Source organism: Zingiber officinale, chromosome 2A (assembly GCF_018446385.1).
Source record: "Zingiber officinale cultivar Zhangliang chromosome 2A, Zo_v1.1, whole genome shotgun sequence".
Classification (NCBI taxonomy): domain Eukaryota; kingdom Viridiplantae; phylum Streptophyta; class Magnoliopsida; order Zingiberales; family Zingiberaceae; genus Zingiber; species Zingiber officinale.
The window spans coordinates 129,857,729-129,876,030 of record NC_055988.1 but is presented as its reverse complement, the minus strand read 5'-3'; the positions used below and the strand labels follow the sequence as shown (position 1 = coordinate 129,876,030).

At 35.8% G+C, this 18,302-nt stretch overlaps 1 protein-coding gene across 2 annotated transcripts in view; it reads right to left on the bottom strand.

The window, feature by feature from the left end:
* Positions 1 to 2,205: 2,205 nt before the first annotated feature.
* Positions 2,206 to 18,302, bottom strand: part of LOC122042317 (15-cis-phytoene desaturase, chloroplastic/chromoplastic-like) — a 50,406-nt gene continuing 34,309 nt past the window's right edge. For both annotated transcript variants that reach the window (XM_042602356.1, XM_042602357.1), the window contains exons 7-15: positions 17,006 to 17,154; positions 16,259 to 16,378; positions 15,766 to 15,979; positions 15,557 to 15,659; positions 15,319 to 15,363; positions 14,573 to 14,618; positions 13,748 to 13,935; positions 3,155 to 3,317; positions 2,206 to 2,594 (exon numbers count right to left, since the gene is read on the bottom strand). In XM_042602356.1, coding sequence (XP_042458290.1) covers positions 2,532 to 2,594; positions 3,155 to 3,317; positions 13,748 to 13,935; positions 14,573 to 14,618; positions 15,319 to 15,363; positions 15,557 to 15,659; positions 15,766 to 15,979; positions 16,259 to 16,378; positions 17,006 to 17,154 — 1,091 coding nt within the window. In that variant the 3' untranslated portion in view covers positions 2,206 to 2,531. The remainder of the gene's footprint in view (positions 2,595 to 3,154; positions 3,318 to 13,747; positions 13,936 to 14,572; positions 14,619 to 15,318; positions 15,364 to 15,556; positions 15,660 to 15,765; positions 15,980 to 16,258; positions 16,379 to 17,005; positions 17,155 to 18,302) is intronic.

The following is an 18,302-nucleotide window of genomic DNA, read 5'->3' as shown; positions in this document are numbered from 1 at the left end:
TACACACAGTACCATGTGCATATTATTTGCAAATGATGTTGTTTTGGTAGATGAAATACATGAAGGAGTAAATGCTAAACTAGAATCTTGGTGGGAAACACTAAAAGGGAAATGTTTTAAGCTAAGTAGAATAAAAACAGAATATATAAAATTTAAGTTTAACAATATTAGACGTAATGAAATAATTTTTAAGATAGGAAATGACGAGTTGCCCAGAACCAATAGGTTTAAATATTTAGGATCATTTTTATAAAACGATAGAAAGATTGAGAGATATGTCTTACATTGAATACAAGCAGGATGATTGAAATGGAGAGCGTCGAGTGTTTTATGTGACCGTAAAGTACCTCTTAAACTTATAGAAAAATTCTACAAAATTACAATTAGACCTGTCATGTTATACGGAGCTGAATGTTGGGCTATGACTTGAGCACATGAGCAAAAGATGCGAGTTGCATAGATGGAAATGTTAAAGTGGATGTGTGAACATACGAGGATGAACAGAATAAGAAATGAGAGAATTAAAAAAAAAAATCAAAATTGTATCTATTGAGAGAAAACTCTGAAATACACGTTTAAGATGATAAGGTCATGTACAGATGTACTTAGACGACCAATAAATGTTTCAATTAAGTGATGTGAAATTATGACAAACACGCATATTAAACGAGGAAGACAAAAAAAAAACTTAATTTGCAATAATAAATAAGATAATATTTATTTAAGTATAGATGACGATATAGTAGGAGATAAAACTCAATGATATAAAAAGATTTATATAGCTGACTCCACCTAGTGGGATAAGGATTAGTGGTTGTTGTTGTGAGTTTTGTAGGTGAACATTTTTTTCCCCATTAAGTCATGTTCCTGTTAAGTTGGTTTGGTTTCATGAAGATTTTCACAATTGCGCGTGAACGTATTGCCAAAAATTGTTACTAAAACTGTTCTTGAAACTAGGAGTAGAGTTGGTGCTTTTAAACTGGTCAATATGGTTCCCTTTCCATTGCAAAAGGAGAGTTGTCGAACTAGACCTCCAATTCAGACTCAACAACTTGTAGCACCAGCACCTATAGATATTTTGACTCGTATTGTGCACCAACAACTATAGAGATTTTGTTGCCCCGCTATAACACAATGGGAAGGTGGAATATGTCTCGAAGGATGTTCTTATTTGTATCTTTTATCCAACCAAACTAAACCAAGTGTTATAAGTGATACCTTCCATGAGGAAAAAAAACAAACATCTACAAAACAATCCATAAGATAAACATTCAAAAAAAGAACATATATAACTAGTTAAAGATCATTAGCATTCAATACAATCCACTAAGGTAAACATTCCAAAAATAACATAACTAAACCTCTTCATCTAAAGAGAAATCCTTTGGCTTTAACACTTAACATCAGAAAATGATGAATTTAATTTTCTTTTCTGATAAACCCCATGTCTACTAGTATCTTATAGAAATATGTATAAGAGGTTACATATACAACAGACGACAATCGTAGGGTGAAGAACATAATCTGAACACCAAACCTTCACGTCCTACTAATGTAGCGACTGAAAAACCAGTTGACTATTACATGTGTAGAGTTCAATCTTTCAGCCAACTAACTCTTCCACTAGAGAATTGAAGATTGTAAACGAATCAACATTCATGAACAAGTTTGTATTCGATTAATAATGAATTAATAATGAATTAATAATGAATCCCAATCTTAGTGAATTAATAATGAATTTTCTTTAATGACAGTTGACCTAAAAACGTTGGACTAATAGATCGCTCACTGCGATCACTTCCTGATTTACTCTGATAGTCGGTGAAAAACTTATATGGGACCGTGCTGATCATCCCCAAGATTAGTCAACGTAAGCTAGATACCTAATGTCAATTAAAAATAAAAATAATAAATTAATAAATCAAATTAACAGAGTTTATGAATTGCTCGTGAATATTATTTATGAATAAAATTTATGAATCATATTCATCAAAAAAACTTTTATCAATATGATAAAAAAAAATAAAAATAAACAAATTAGTTTGTATTATCAAACTCAATAATCAAACAAGCATTCAACCAATGAAATGAGTTTGAATCAAGAGCTCCATAATATCTAAACAAACCAAACTCAAATCAAGCTTAAACCAAACTCAAGACAAGCCCAAGATTAAAAAAAAAAATCAAATCAAACTTGAACAACCATTTCAACGACTTAATTCATTTTAGACTTAGCTCAACTTGATCCAGTTATCTTATCAAACAAGCTTGAATACCATAAAGTTTGACTCGACTTGGCTTGCTTACCACCCTTAACGCTAGAGTGAATTCATATTTAATATTTCTATCAAGAAAATAAATTAGAAGAAGCAGAGTGAAGATACAATACCCTGTATATGGAGGCAGGATTGGGAGTTTGATGTGGAATTGAATTACATAAAATTTGAGCTGTTTGGGGTTACAGGCTCATTTTTCAAAACAGGGGCAAGAATAAATGTTATGCTTCCTTCTTTAGTTGTGAGGTAAATCCATTAGGCAACACTCATCTTGGCTGTTTGGCTTCGCTGGGCTCGAGATACCAACAAATCATAGTCCTGCAAGCCACATAATTCAATCATTAAGATTTAGAAAGTTGGACTTTGTGACTTGTGAATACAAGAGTGGTGAAGTGAAGACTTTCAATGTATGTTTAGTAGAGAGAAGTAGAAACTATTAGTTAGACGGATGACCAAGTGAGAACTTAACTAAGAAACTTTACTTTTCTGCTCAGAATTGGAGGAATTAATTTTTGAAGAAAAGAAGTGATCAGGTCCCTTCAATTTGCCTTTCCATCCAATTCTAAAATGGAAATTTTCTTTACTTCCTAACCTCTATTTTGGTGCTGGGAAGTATGTTGCTCATGGTCTTCAAGTAGCCAAAGGTAACGATTAGAGTAGTCATTCAACTGCCTTAAAATTGTTTTGGCTGTTTTTTCTCATTCAGTTGCGTACATATGTTTTTATAGAGGAAAAGGAAGAGTGAACTTCGAATTTCCTATAAAGTTGCATTACAGATTCACTGGTGGAGACCATGAGACGTAGACCAGGTAAGTAGGAAGGCCAGAACTGTAACTGGCAAGAACTACATTCTCCTCTACGAAAGGGAGTAAACATACCTGTACAATAGCCTGTGCACAAAGCTTCCCTGATAAAACAGCACCCTCCATGGAAGCCAAGTATTTCTGTTTGGTATAGTCACCAGCCAGGTAGAAACCCTCAACTGGCGATCTTTGCAAAGGGCGGCATGGCTCACAACCTGGAATATTCTTGTAAACAGATCTGCAATAAAATGCAAAGTGAAGCATGTGAATGTAAATTTTTGTTTGCGAAGGACATGTGTTGGAAATTATTTATAATCATCATCACACAAGTTAATTGAATTATTTGGGTCGACTATATAAATCTTATTCCTTGCTCAAGCTCTATGCCTAGTAACATTTAAATTAATTAGATTGTTTTCATTATATTGACCAATATTTTATTTGAGATGTATTTTCTTTGAAATCTCAGATAAAGAAAATGTTAAAAACTATAGAATATTGAGCCTTCTATGTTGGAAGTCTAAACCAAAATTGCATACTTGAAAGACTAAACCAAATTGTAATGTTGGAACTCAAAACCAAATTGTTTTGGTTTTCATCTAGTCAAGTTGGATTGAATTATGTAGTGGCTAATTAAGTTAGCATGAGTTAAATTGTCAAGTACATGCATTTGATATAATAGTCTATTTAATGTAGGAAGAACTAAATTGTTTTTGGACCGCCTTTGTCATGACTATATAAGTCAAGTTTAGCATGAAAAAATATATTGAGAGAAAAAGTTACATTTCTTCCTTAGCTATACTCCTCTAAATTGTTACACTCCTCTTCTATCCCCAAATATCATATCTTCTCCCTCTTCAATTGGTATCAAAGCGAGGTGAGACTCAAGAAAAATAGCATCTAGAAATGTTGCTACTCCATTTCGGCATACTTTCAACAGAGAAAATTATGATTATTGGAGCAGTAGATTTGAAGTTTGATTAAAAGCATTCGACTTATGGAATATAGTCGATAAAGGATTTATTGAGTCTGAAGATGATGAAGCCTTGAGTGATGCTGAAAATAAAGTTTTGGTGGATAATCAGAAGGGTACTCATGCTCTCAATCAAATCAATCTTGCAATAGACAGGGATGTACGAGAAGATCCACAAAGCAACAACATCAAAGCAAGCTTGGAAATTCTACAAAACACTTATAAAGGTGATAAACAAGTGAAGAATGTTCAACTTCAAATTTTGAGATCAGAATTTGAAAACTTGGAGATGAAAGAAAATGATAGTGTTGTCGAGTATTTTACAAAAAATGATTCTATAGTGAATCAAATGGCTTCAAATGGTGAAGGTTTAGATGATCTCAGAACAAAAGGTACTTCATTCTCTTCCTGAAAAATATCTTAGTCTTGTTACTGTTATTGAGTAGACAAGAAATTTGAAAAACATGACTTTAGAAGATCTACAAGGCATTCTAAAAGCCCATGAAATGAAGATTAATTTATTATTTTCCCAATCATAACAATCTGATCAAACTCTTAAATCTCAAGTTTCTATTAGAGGTCATGGTTCATCCTATCAAGGCAGGGGCAAAAATTTCAGAGGGCATGATGATTCAAGCTCTCGCAGAAGAGGAAAAAATAATCAACAATACCATCAAAATGACAGCAATGAAAATCAAAGTTTAAGTTTCAAAGAGGTAGAGGAGATGGTGATTATCAAAGAGGTCGAGGACGTGGTTATATTGAATGTAGCTATTGTCAAAAACCAGGACATAAAGCTATAGATTGCTGGCATAAACAAACAGATGATAAGAAAAATGGTTACATCAACTGCAACCACTGCCACAAGCTTAGACATAAAGCTACAGATTGTTGGTTTAAGCAAGAAGATGACAAGCAAACTGAAAGTGGCCTTATTCATCAAAGTAAAAATGAAGAAACTTTGTTGTTTGCTTCCAATGACAATAAAGTTGATGAAATGTGATATAGTGAGGCTAGCAAACACATGACAGGTAAAAAAAAATTATTTTCCAGTTTATCTAAAATTGATCACGATGAAGTGATGATTGGTGCTGCTAGTACTCTCAAAATTGAAGCAATTGGTGAGATTTGCTTTAAAACTAAGTTTGGAAATATTGAGAAAATGTCTAAAGTTTATTTTGTTCTAATTTAAAAAGCAACTTGCTTAGTGCTAGTCATCTTATGAAGAAAGGGTATGATTTGCATATGCATCATAATGTTTGCACTATAGCAAAAGGCAATCAGGTTATTACAAAGATTGGTGTGACCTCTAACAATTTATTTCCTCTCAAACTTGAAACTACAAATTTATCTTGTTTTGTTATCGTTGATAAAAAGGTTTTAAAGTTGTTAAAAACAAAAGAGATAGTTAGAGGATTGCCAAAGATCGACCAAGTTGAAGAAGTTTGTGAAGCATGCCAACTTAGAAAGCAACACAGAGATCCATTCCCACAACAAGCAACTCGGAGAGCAAAAAAGCCCATTGGAGATTGTTCATTCTGACCTTTGTGGAAATATGCCAACAGAATCACTTGGTGGGAGTTTCATGACTTTTATTGGTGACTTCACAAGGAAGGTATGGATTAAATTTCTCAAAAAAAAGTCACAAGCATTTCAAGCTTTTAAGAATTTTAAAGTTGAAGTTGAGAATTATACATGGTTTTGTATCAAAACTTTAAGAATTGATCATGGTGACGAATAAATAAAGCTGAGAAATATTTTAGAGAAAATGGTATAAGGCATGAGTTAATAGCTTGTTTTACATCACGACAAAATGGTGTAAGTGAAAGAAAAAATAGAACTATTATTGAAAGTATAAGATGCATGCTCAAAATGAAAATTTTACCAAATGAATTTTGGGCAAAAAATTTTTCTTGTGTAGGTTATCTTATTAATCGTTCTCCAACAAAAAAAAAAAACTTAAAAGATTGCACACCACATGAGACATGGTATGGAAGAAAGTCCGACATTGAACATTTAAAGGTGTTTGGAAGCATTGCTTATTCACTCATTCCACAAGTAAACAAAAACAAGTTTGATGACAAATCTAAAAAGTGCATTTTCGTTGGATACAGTGAAAGAAACAAAGCCTACAAGCTATATAATCCAAAGACCAAAAAGGTTGTGATAAGCCATGATGTTCGTTTTGATGAAGATGCAAGTTTTGACGATCCAAAAGGCAAAGCAAATGAGATCCACCTTCCTTCAATTAGTGAACAAGAATCGGCAGAAGACAATTCTTCTAATTCACCAAGTTATTCAAAAGTCCTCCAAGGAAAATGCAAAGTGTGCAGGAACTCCTAGATTCACCGAACCTACTGAAAATGATGATTCTATATTCTTTGCTTTCTTTGCAAGAGAAGAACCAATTTCCTTTGATGATGCAAATAAGGAAGAAGTATGGAAAAAGCCATGAAAGAGGAGATAGCCGCCATTGAAAAAAATGAAGCTTGGGAGCTCACTACTCTTCCTCCTCATAAAAAATCTATTGATGTTAAATGGGTATACAAGATAAAAATGAATGCAGATTGCTCCATGAAAGAGGAGATAGCCGCCATTGAAAAAAATGAAACATGGGAGCTCACCACTCTTCCTCCTCATAAAAAATCTATTGATGTTAAATGGGTATACAACATAAAAATGAATGCAGATTGCTCCATCAACAAGCATAAAGCAAGACTTATAGCAAAAGGATACAAGCAAAAAGGAGAAGATTTACAGAAGTATTTGCTCCTGTGTCAAGACTTGATATTGTTCGATTAATGATCTCTCTTGTAGCTCAAAACAAATTAGAAATTTTTTTAAATGAATGTCAAGTTGGCATTCCTAAATGGTGTTCTGCAAGAAAAAGTCTATCTTGAACAACCTCTTGGTTTTATTAAAAAGGGAGAAGAAGATAAATTCTACAAGTTGAAAAAAGCTTTGTATGGACTAAAGCAATCATCAAGAGCTTGGTATAGTTGCATCAATTATTATTTTGAGAAGAATGGTTTTCTTAAATGCCCATTAGAGCACATACTCTCTATTCCAAATTCAATCCATTTGGAGGCTTTATATTTGTAAGTCTTTATGTTAATGATCTTATTTTTACCACTAATGATTTGAAGATGCTAGATAATTTCAAATGCTCAATGAAAAAAGATTTGAAGATGCTAGATAATTTCAAATGCTCAATGAAAAAAGAATTTGAGATGACTGATTTGGGAGAGTTACACCGTTTTTTTGGAATTGAAGTTCTAAGATCCAAGCATGAATTTTCATCACTCAAGATAGTTATGCAAAAGAAATTTTTTAAAAAAAAATCAGAATTGAGAATGCCAATCTTGTTTCAACTCCTTGTGTTGTAGGATTAAAGTTGAGCAAGCATGATGAAGGGAAATTAATTAATCCAACTATGTTTCGAAGTTTGGTTGGAAACTTAATGTATTTAACTGCTACAAGGCCAGATATTGCATGTTGTAAGTTTGGTGAGTAGGTTTATGGAGAATCCATTCTCTAATCACTGGGAGACGGCAAAAATCCTTAGATAGGTGAAAGGAGCTCTTGATTATGGCATCTTCTGTCAAGCAAGTATACGAGTTAATTTTATTGGTTATACTAACAGTGACTTAGCAAGAAGTATCAATGATAGCAAAAGCACCTCAAGTTATGTTTTTGATCTTGGAAGTGGAGCTATAGCATGGTGTTCAAAGAAACGGTCTACTATTGCACTTTCTATTACAAAAGCATAATGTTGACGAGTGGCTCATATTTGGATGAAGGGATGTCATGGAAGAAAAATCTGTTAAGATTTTTCGTAATAAAATTCTGTTAAGATTTTATATAACAGAATTTTGTTATGTTTTTCATAACAAATTCTGTTGCGTTTTTACCGGGTCTGGGGGTTTAGCAGTATTTATAGGGATCATTGTAAACCCATTGGTAGATCAAACAACACAAGAATCATTAGATGTGATTCTCTTGTGTAGAAGAGAATTCTAATAAAGCTTCGGCCGTTTTGTGGAGTAGGCAAGTCGCCGAACCACGGTAACTCTTTTTCTTTCTCTTCTTCTTCTCCTTCCTGGTGTTTGCTCTCTTTTGTGCGTCTTTGTCTTGTTGTTCCGCGCGATCTCTTTTCTCTCTTCCTCTTCTTCCGCGATTCAGAAAGGTTGAGAGGTATTGCCCTCTCTTTGCACAACAATTGGTATCAGAGCTCCAGGTTTTTGGCAGATTTCTTCAACATGTCGGGGACGACTTCTGCGAAGTTTGATATGGTGAAGTTTGACGGAACCGGAAACTTTGGATTATGGCAGAGAAGGGTCAAGGACTTGTTGGTGCAACAAGGCATGGTGAAGGCGCTAGGAGAAAGAAAACCGGAAAGCATGGAGAAATCAGATTGGGAAGAACTTCAGGCGAAGGCAGTAGCAACAATCAGGCTTTGTCTTACGGATGACGTGATGTACCATGTCATGGACGAGGAGTCACCGGTGATAGTTTGGCAAAAGCTGGAAAGCCGGTACATGTCAAAATCATTGACAAACAAGCTGTATCTCAAGCAGAAATTATTCGGGCTGAAGATGACAGAAGGAACCGATCTGAGCCAGCACATCAACGTATTCAACTAGATTGTAAGTGATCTGAAGCGGATTGATGTGAAGATCGAAGACGAAGACAAGGCGCTGATGTTGTTGAATTCTCTACCTTCATCTCCTACGTACGAGAATTTGGTTACTACTTTGATGTGGGGTAAGGAAACTCTCAAATTGGAGGAGATCACAAGTGCGTTGCTAGGTTTTCACCAAAGGAAGAAAACAAGCGATGAAATTTCTCAAGGAGGACTTGTGGTAAATAGCAACCAAGAGCGTGGTAGGAGCAAATCTCGACATGGATATGACAACAACAACAAGACTCGTTCTAAGTCGAGAAGGAAGAAGGTGATCACGTGCTACAAATGTGGAGGTAAAGGTCATATCAAGAGAAATTGTCCAGAGATAAAGAAATATGTTGCAGAGAACAAAATTAGTTCGGCAAAGTCTGCAAACATAGTTGAAGAAGAAAATTCAGAAAGCGGTGATGGAGATATGCTATCAGTTATGTCAAGTTCGGAGCAGCTGACGGATGCATGGATTTTAGACTCTGCATGTTCATATCACATGACTCCAAACAAGGATTGGTTTGACACCTATAGGAAAGTGGCTTCTGGTTCAGTGTTGATGGGAAACGATGCATCATGCAAGGTTATCGGCATAGGGAATGTCAGAATCAAGATGTTTGATGGTGTGATCAGAACTTTATGTGATGTCAGATATATACCAGATCTAAGGAAGAACTTGATCTCACTAGGCACACTGGATGGTATTGGTTGTAATTACAAATCAGTGAGCGGGGTGATGAAAGTCAGCAAGGGAGCTCTGACGGTAATGAAAGGACAAAAGGTAGCAGGAAACATCTACAAGTTGATAGGGACTACAGTTGTAGGTGGAGTCGCCTCGGTGGAGTCTGAATCAGATAGTACTGTCTTGTGGCATATGCGGCTAGGGCATATGGGTAAACGTGGGATGCTAGAACTTCACAAGAGAGATTTGTTGAAGGGTGTCAAAACGTGCAAGCTTGAATTCTGCAAATTCTGTGTTCTTGGGAAACAGAGCAAAGTGCAATTTAAGACGGCAACAAACAAGACGAAGGAGATTCTGGACTACGTACATACGGATCTCTGGGGACCGGCCAGTATAGCATCACGTGGAGGGCACTTGTATTTTGTGAGTTTTACTGATGATTTCTCACGAAAGGTATGGGTATACTTTATGCGTCACAAGTCAGAAACTTTTGCAAAGTTTAAATTGTGGAAAACTGAAGTAGAGAACCAAACCGGAAGAAAGATCAAATGTCTTAGGTCAGATAATGGGACTGAGTACACAGATTCAAAGTTTCAGGAATTCTGTGAGCAGCATGGGATAATGAGGCACTTCTCGGTTCGCAGGACACTTTAGCAGAATGGGGTAGCGGAAAGGTTGAACAGGACAATCATTGAGAAGGCAAGATGTCTCAGGCTGAATGCAGGGCTTGCAAAGAATTTCTGGCATGTTATCTCATTAATAGATCACCAAGGGCAGCACTAGAAGGCAAAGTATCAGAGGAAGTATGGACAGGGAATCAAGTAGAATACTCTCATCTTCGAGTTTTTGGATGTCCAGCCTATATGCACATATCTAGTGAGGAAAGATCAAAGCTGGATGCAAAGTCAAAGCAATGCATTTTTCTGGGCTATCAGAAAGAAGTTAAAGGCTTCAAGCTTTGGGATCCTAAGGCAAACAAGGTGGTGATCAGCAGAGATGTGGTGTTTGACGAGAAAGCTATGTTACAACGTACTCAGGAAGAAGGAAAGGAAACACCACAAAGCAACAAAGAGAAAGATATTGTGCAGGTGGAGCTAAAGACTCATGACTTCGATGATTCTAGCTCAGAGCACATGGAGCATCGCACTATAGCTAGTGGTAGAACGAGACGAGTCGTAAAACCACCCACTAGATACGAATTCGAAGACTTGGTATCTTATGCACTTACCACTAGTAGCGGAGACCCTACATCTTTTCAGGAGGCAATACATAGCTCGAGAAGGACAGTGGACGGGTGCTATGGCAGAGGAGATGGAGTCGTTGCATAAGAACCAAACGTGAGATCTAGTGGAACTTCACGAAGGAGAGAAAGCTATAGGGTGCAAGTGGATATTCAAGAAGAAAGAAGCAATGTCGAGGGAGAAGAAGTGAAGTTTAAGGCTCGGTTGGTAGCAAAGGGGTATTCACAAAGAAAGGGATTGACTATGAAGAAATTTTCTCTCCGGTGGTAAGACATACGTCAATTAGAGCGGTATTGGCTTTGGTGGCACATCACGATTTGTATTTGAGCAAATGGATGTGAAGACGGCATTTCTTCATGGAAATTTGGAGGAGCAGATTTTTATGTCACAACCCGAGGGATTTAGTCGGTCAGGACAAGAGCGGTTGGTTTGTAAGTTGAAGAAATCGCTCTATGGATTGAAACAATCTCCTAGGCAATGGTACAAACGTTTTGATTCATACATGATTCAAAACGGATATAGGAGATGTGAGTATGACTATGCGTATATGTGAAGGGCCTTGAAGATGAATCACTGATTTTCTTACTACTATACGTAGATGACATGCTCATTGTTGCGAAGAAGATGAGAGAGGTTGACAAATTGAAGAGGCTACTGAGCAAGGAATTTGACATAAAAGATTTGGGAGAGGCCAAGAAGATTCTTGGGATGGAGATTCACAGGAATAGAGTTGCAGGGAGATTATGGTTGTCTCAACGTAGCTATGTGGAGAAGGTGTTGGATAGGTTCAACATGAAGAATGCAAAGTCGGTGAGCACACCTGGCGCATCACTTCAAGTTATCCAATACAGTGTCCAAAGACGGATGACGAGATCCAAGAGATGTCAAAGGTTCCTTATGCCGGTGCAGTTGGTTGTCCGATGTATGCCATGGTTTGCACGAGACCAGATTTGGTGAAGCGGTTAGTATGGTAAGCAAGTTTCTCTCAAATCCTGGTCGACTACATTGGGATGCAGTGAAATGGATTTTCAGATACTTGAGAAATTCAACTAATTATGGCATCATGTTCAGTAGACAACCGGAAGATCCTTTAGTTGCTGGGTACGTAGATGCAGACTATGCAGGAGATTTAGATAACAGGAGGTCTACTACAGGATACGTATTCACTGTGGCAGGAGGACCTATTTGTTGGAAATCATTGTCTACTACGGAATCCGAGTACATGGCAGCAGCTGAAGCAGCGAAGGAAGCTTTATGGCTTACAGGGTTGGTCAGAGAACTGGGTGTTCAGCAAGGTGGAGTCAAGTTGTTATGCGATAGTCAGAGTGCTATCTATTTGGCGAAGAATCAGGTGTATCATGCGAGAACCAAACACATTGATGTGAGGTTTCACAAGATCAGAGAGTTGATTGCTTCCGGGGAAATTCAACTTGAGAAGGTTCACACTGCAGACAATGCTGCAGATATGCTGACAAAGCCAGTGACCACAGAGAAGTTTAAGCATTGCTTGAACTTGATCCATATCTCTAGATGCTAGAGGAAGGAAGCCTAGACCCAGAGATCCAGATGGAGTTTTGTCCAGATATTCGTATTCTTCGAAGGGGTGAATATTCGCCAAGGTGGAGATTGTTGACGAGTGGCTCATATTTGGATGAAGGGATGTCATGGAAGAAAAATCTGTTAAGATTTTTCGTAATAAAATTCTGTTAAGATTTTATATAACAGAATTTTGTTATGTTTTTCATAACAAATTCTGTTGCGTTTTTACCGGGTCTGGGGGTTTAGCAGTATTTATAGGGATCATTGTAAACCCATTGGTAGATCAGACAACACAAGAATCATTAGATGTGATTCTCTTGTGTAGAAGAGAATTCTAATAAAGCTTCGGCCGTTTTGTGGAGTAGGCAAGTCGCCGAACCACGGTAACTCTTTTTCTTTCTCTTCTTCTTCTCCTTCCTGGTGTTTGCTCTCTTTTGTGCGTCTTTGTCTTGTTGTTCCGCGCGATCTCTTTTCTCTCTTCCTCTTCTTCCGCGGTTCAGAAAGGTTGAGAGGTATTGCCCTCTCTTTGCACAACACATAATACATTGATGCTTCTTTTACAGGATGTCATCTACTTTAGTTGCATGGAATTCTAGAGAATCTCAGGCATGATCAAGAAGGTCCAAACAACCTTGTTTTGTGATAACTCAACAATTTCAATTTCAAAGGATCCTGTTCTTCATTGAAAAACAAAGCATATTCAAAGTCCATATCATTTCTTAAGAGAGCTTATGAATGAATGTACTGTTCATGTTGAATATTGCAGGACCAATGAACAAAAGGTTGATATCTTCACTAAACCACTTGGAGTACCTACTTTCACAAAAATTGCAGCAAGCTTAGGAATAAAGAGCAAGTTTGGTTTACAGGAGGCATTGTTAGAAGTCTAAACCAAAATTGCATGCCTGGAAGACTAAACCAAATTGTATTGTTGGAACTCAAAACCAAATTGTTTTGATCTTCATCAAGTCAAGTTGGATTGATTTGTGTAGTGGCTAATTAAGTTAGCATGATGAGTTAAATTGTCAAGTACATGCATTTGATAAAATAGTGCATTTAATGTAGGAAGAACCAAATTGTTTTTGGACTTCCTTGGTCATGGTTATATAAGTCAAGTTGTAGCATGAAAAAATACATCGAGAGAAAAAGTTGCATTTCTTCCTTAGCTATATTCCTCCTCTAAATTATTACACTCCTCTTCTATCCCCAAATATCATATCTTCTCCCCCTTCATTCTATACCACTTAAGTATATCCAATAAATTCAATAATATGTACTTGCCCATGCTTGGTAACCTCTTGTGACTTGTGTCTACCTGAAAAAAGACTAACAGTTTATATGCTAGGTGTACGCCCATATTAAATCTGAAAGTTATTTCCAACAAGGTAATAAGAGTTTAACATGTCATATCTTCCTAGTGTTTTACTTTCTAGTATCTTTCAATTTTTGTTCGAAATAATTTCCTCACATTTCATCTTGTATTTTATGATTACTCAAAATTTCCAAACTATGGAAAGCATAATTAATTACTAGAAAAATATGCTTTAGCTCTATAGCTCACCTTGGTGTCTTTACCACATGATACTTCAGTATCTTAGCTTTACTCTGATCTGCAGCAATTTCATCAGGAAATAGCTTGGAAAGTTCTGTCATTGTAGCGTCAATTATCTCTTGGTCAGTGCGTGAGATCCATTCTTCGGCAGGAGCAAAAACTAATTCTAGCATGGAATGATTGGGGTCATAGTATTCCTGTGTGAATAATAAGTTAATGATGTAAACAAAATAAATTTTTATAGCGTAAACTGATTGTAGAAAAGTTGTTGAGCCAAGATATGCAAATCAGAAGTACGTTCTTCAAGCGAAAAGTATCAAAAATTGAAAACATGGTACAATACTTATCCGAGCCTCTACACCACTCGTACATCAAATTGTATCACAATCTCAAAAAGACCAGATGCACGATTCACATCATGCACTGTGTTTCTCCAAACTATGTTCTATGATAAAAGTAGAAGCATGAGTGATTGTCTATTAGAAAATCTATATTAAGTATCCTGAGACAAGAAAAATAGTACAAAGATTCAGAACTATTGCTAGGTGTCTTTCAGTTTGCAATACTTAACAATTAGATTCCTCTTTTTCTACTTTGTAAACAGTACCCTAATCATCAAAGTTTTGACCAACACTCAAGGTAAAAGGCAGGGAAATTGCAAATGTAACTTCTATTACATTGGAACAAGCTAGCTCAGTAGTCAGTTCGTATGTTCAGATGTTTAAATGACCAAGGAAAGTTGCATATCAACTATTTTAGTGCATGAATAAAACAATTAATATAACAATTAAGTTAAATCTGTGAGTTTTATTCTAATTACCATCACGCTGTTACCTTGCATGTGACTGACATGTCTGCATAAACACTCAAAAGTGGACTCCTGGAAGGAAAATGTTGAGGATAATATTAGACAAGAAACAAGGAAGTGATTACACAAAACTTGCATGTCCAAACTTTTCAAAAAAAGGATTTGCAAAAGAGTTCAAAAGATAGAGAAGAAAGATAAGAGCTTTAAGTTCATGACATCTAAAATTTAAAAGGAAATTGAGACAGTTAATATACTTACGAGATAAAAATAGAGGAGGTACCATGTTCAAATGCTTTATTATATGGAGTTGTGAGCAAAACACATTAGAGACCCAGTTCTTGTGCAACACACAAGGAAACTATTTTGAACAGTTGGTCACACACTCCAATATTTTAATTTCATCCCTAGTGGTGCACAACTATTTGTGACCCAGTGGATCCTGGTAAATTAATGTGTCAAACTAGCACAATTTCTAATTCAAGAGAATTTATAGAAAGTAAGCAGTGTTCTCTCTTCAGTAGTAGCTTTAGGATTGTTGATTGTTATGAGTCAAATAGTAGTAGCTTTAGGATTGTTGATTGTTATGAGTCAATAGTAGTAGCTTTAGGATTGTTGATTGTTATGAGTCCAGAAATCATCATTTCAATCCACTGACAAGCAACTATACAAAATGTTAAGGCTTATTTGTTGTGGAAGATGGTCCTTAAGCAACAATAAAGAAAATAAAAAATCATAATTTATAAACTTTTGTCCAAGCAATGTTTGTGGGCACCTGCTGAACAAAAGATTGTCGTAGGTGTTCAGTTTTCTGTCAAACCTGAAAAAAAAATAAAAGAAACATTAGAGAGCTCTCAATAAATGCAAAGAAGCATAAAATAAGCAATCATTTAAATTAAATCTAATATTGTAAAAATATCAAAGAATCAGTGGTTCTATTTGACATGAATGTAGAAGATTATATACAAACACAATCATTATAAAACATTGAGCTCCTACAACTGATGACTAACCAGATGTGGACATTGATTACCGGGACCCCCACCAACTTCTCCAGCTTCTTGAAGTAGGATATTCCCTTCCACTCGTTAGGCAAAAGGAGCTTCAAAATATCAACTGATAAACAAGTATTATCCAATGTTCCAACATATGCAAGCAAATCGATAATGGGAAAACTGCAGAGTATCACTAATCAAGGAAAAAGAGGCAAGCTACATTATACCGGGTGTGGCAATTACATAAACATCTCCACTAATTATTTCCCCACTAGTAAGCAACAAATGCTTCACGGTTCCATCAGGATCTAGCTCAATTTTCTGAATTCGTGAATTAAGCAGAACTTCACCACCCAATGACAAAACATGTTCGACAATTGGCCTGCATAATCTTTCAGGAGGATTACCATCTAAGAAAGCCATCTTCGAGCCATGCTTTTCCTGGAAATCCAAAACACACGGCTTTTTAATCACAATTTCTAATAGCATAAAAATATTTAGGATTCTATTAGACTAGATTCTTTTTTGTTGAGATAAACATCTAACTATGCATCTAAGTAATGCATTAAAGATTTCAGGACAGAATTAAGATTTAGAATGAAAGGATGCTGCAATCCTACAGGTACAAGAAAATTAAGTAAATTCAACTTAAACTTTGTAATGGCCTTAACTACAAAAAAGAAGATTCTACTGAGATCACATGAAAAGAAAAAGGCATACCTGAAGAAAACGGTTCAAGGCAATTAGAATACATTGCATGGAGAGCTCATCAGGGTTTATAAAGTTGAGTGCTTTTGACATAGCAATGAAAACTTCGTCTTTGGCTCGATCTGGCACACCCTAAAATAACCACATAAATACATTTTATAAGCATGAGTACCATGGAAGAAAGCAAAGACTAACTTGTCATACTCGGGGTGATTGTGATAATTCTTCAGACTGACAAAAAACACTGAAAAGAAAAGCAAAGAGCAACACTTCAAGCAAATCTGTCTAATTTCTAAAGTAATTATGTGGAAGAAAACACATTTTATTTGGAGATCCTATAACATATACATAACAGAAGAGATACCTATCTTGTACCTGATGAATTTTTATCATGCACATTCTTGCAGGAAGTATGCCAACAAATCACATGGGTGGGCCATGAGTCCATCAAATTGTATTCAGTTTTATTAAGAGTACACAATATTCTTTCAAGTTTCAGCAGGTTGATAACTCATCATTGTTTATTAATTCATTTGGCCACATAATTCTTCAAGAAATGCCCCAATAATCTACCCCACTGACAACTAGCAAGACATCATTTCAACATTCTAAAGCCTTGAATGCAGTTTTAAATTTTGATCTACACATCTATTGTTCTAAAAAAATTTCAATCATACGAAAAGATAAAACTAGCATCCATTATTTGCAGTGAGGACAAGGAGTAACACTTGCTATATACAAACTAAGTGGAAGTATAACCTGCTTCTTCATCCATTCTGTAACAGTCAAACCATCTTGAGCCTCAACATAAGCTTGGCCACCTAGAATTGCTGGCAAAAGCCCAATAGCAAAGCGTACTTTCTCAGGCCAAGTCAGCATTTCATTGTTTCTCAAAATTGCAAATATTCCTGCCAATACGGTACAATCATTGTCAACCCGCTAATGGATGAAGAATTTTATGTAAATTATACAATCTAATTTGTAATAACAATGTCAAATCATAAATCACAAATAGGGTGACATTTGTTTTTTTATCAAATTTAGAATAACTGACCATTCAATCAATTCTTTACATGGCATCAGTTTATCAGAGCACTGGCTGTGCATCCTAGCTCAAGTCATATTATTCTCATGAAATATGTCTTGTTTAATTAATTTTTCATCATGGACCTGTTTGTGAATGTTCTATGCTCTCTTGAAATTCAATACACTAAGCTTACACATAAAGGGATACAAAACCAAAATAAGAGTGGTATCCATTATTCTGTTCCACAGCTTAATCATATGGGATATTAAACCAAAATACTGATTCCACTATTCTGATCAAACGGAAAACAAATAAGAACAAAACATGTTTTTAGTTGCATTTTTTATTATGTATTAAGAAATAACAATTCATCTTAATAATCCCAGTTAAGAATTTCAGAACCCCAGTTAACAATCAGTCCCATTAAATTTTTGGCAATTGCAAAATGAATAGGAAATCATCATATTATTTCATTTGGTAAATAGTTAAAAAAAAAATTATAATTGTTTCATTCTGAACATATGATAAACTGCAATATAGTCATTGGGCCTGAATTACCTACTACTCGACCAAGCAATGTAGTAATACCGAACTGAATAAAACTAGCACATACTATTAGGATGAATCAAGAAATTCAAGTAGGCACAATGGAAAATTTTTCAATGCGCCGATACCAAATTTTACATGGAAAAATCATTTGCAAAAGCAAGGTAAAATACAACAGGAAGAAGAATCCACTAATCACCAAATTCTCACAAATTGAATGGTCACGCCCCTTGGCCTTCTTTCATCCTCACGTAGGTTTTTCTCCTTGACAATTCTAGAAAAAACACCAAGTGGGAGCTGCTACATTAACACTACTGTACTGGAAAATTTGCTGACCTATTTTAAGCTCATGGTGAGCCAATTGGCTCAGCCCAATGCAAAACAATAATTGACCCTAGTCATCTCTAGTGAAAAACATCATGGACCTACAACGCATATTGGTTTTCTCTAGTTATGGTGAAAAACAACGCATGCTTCCAATTA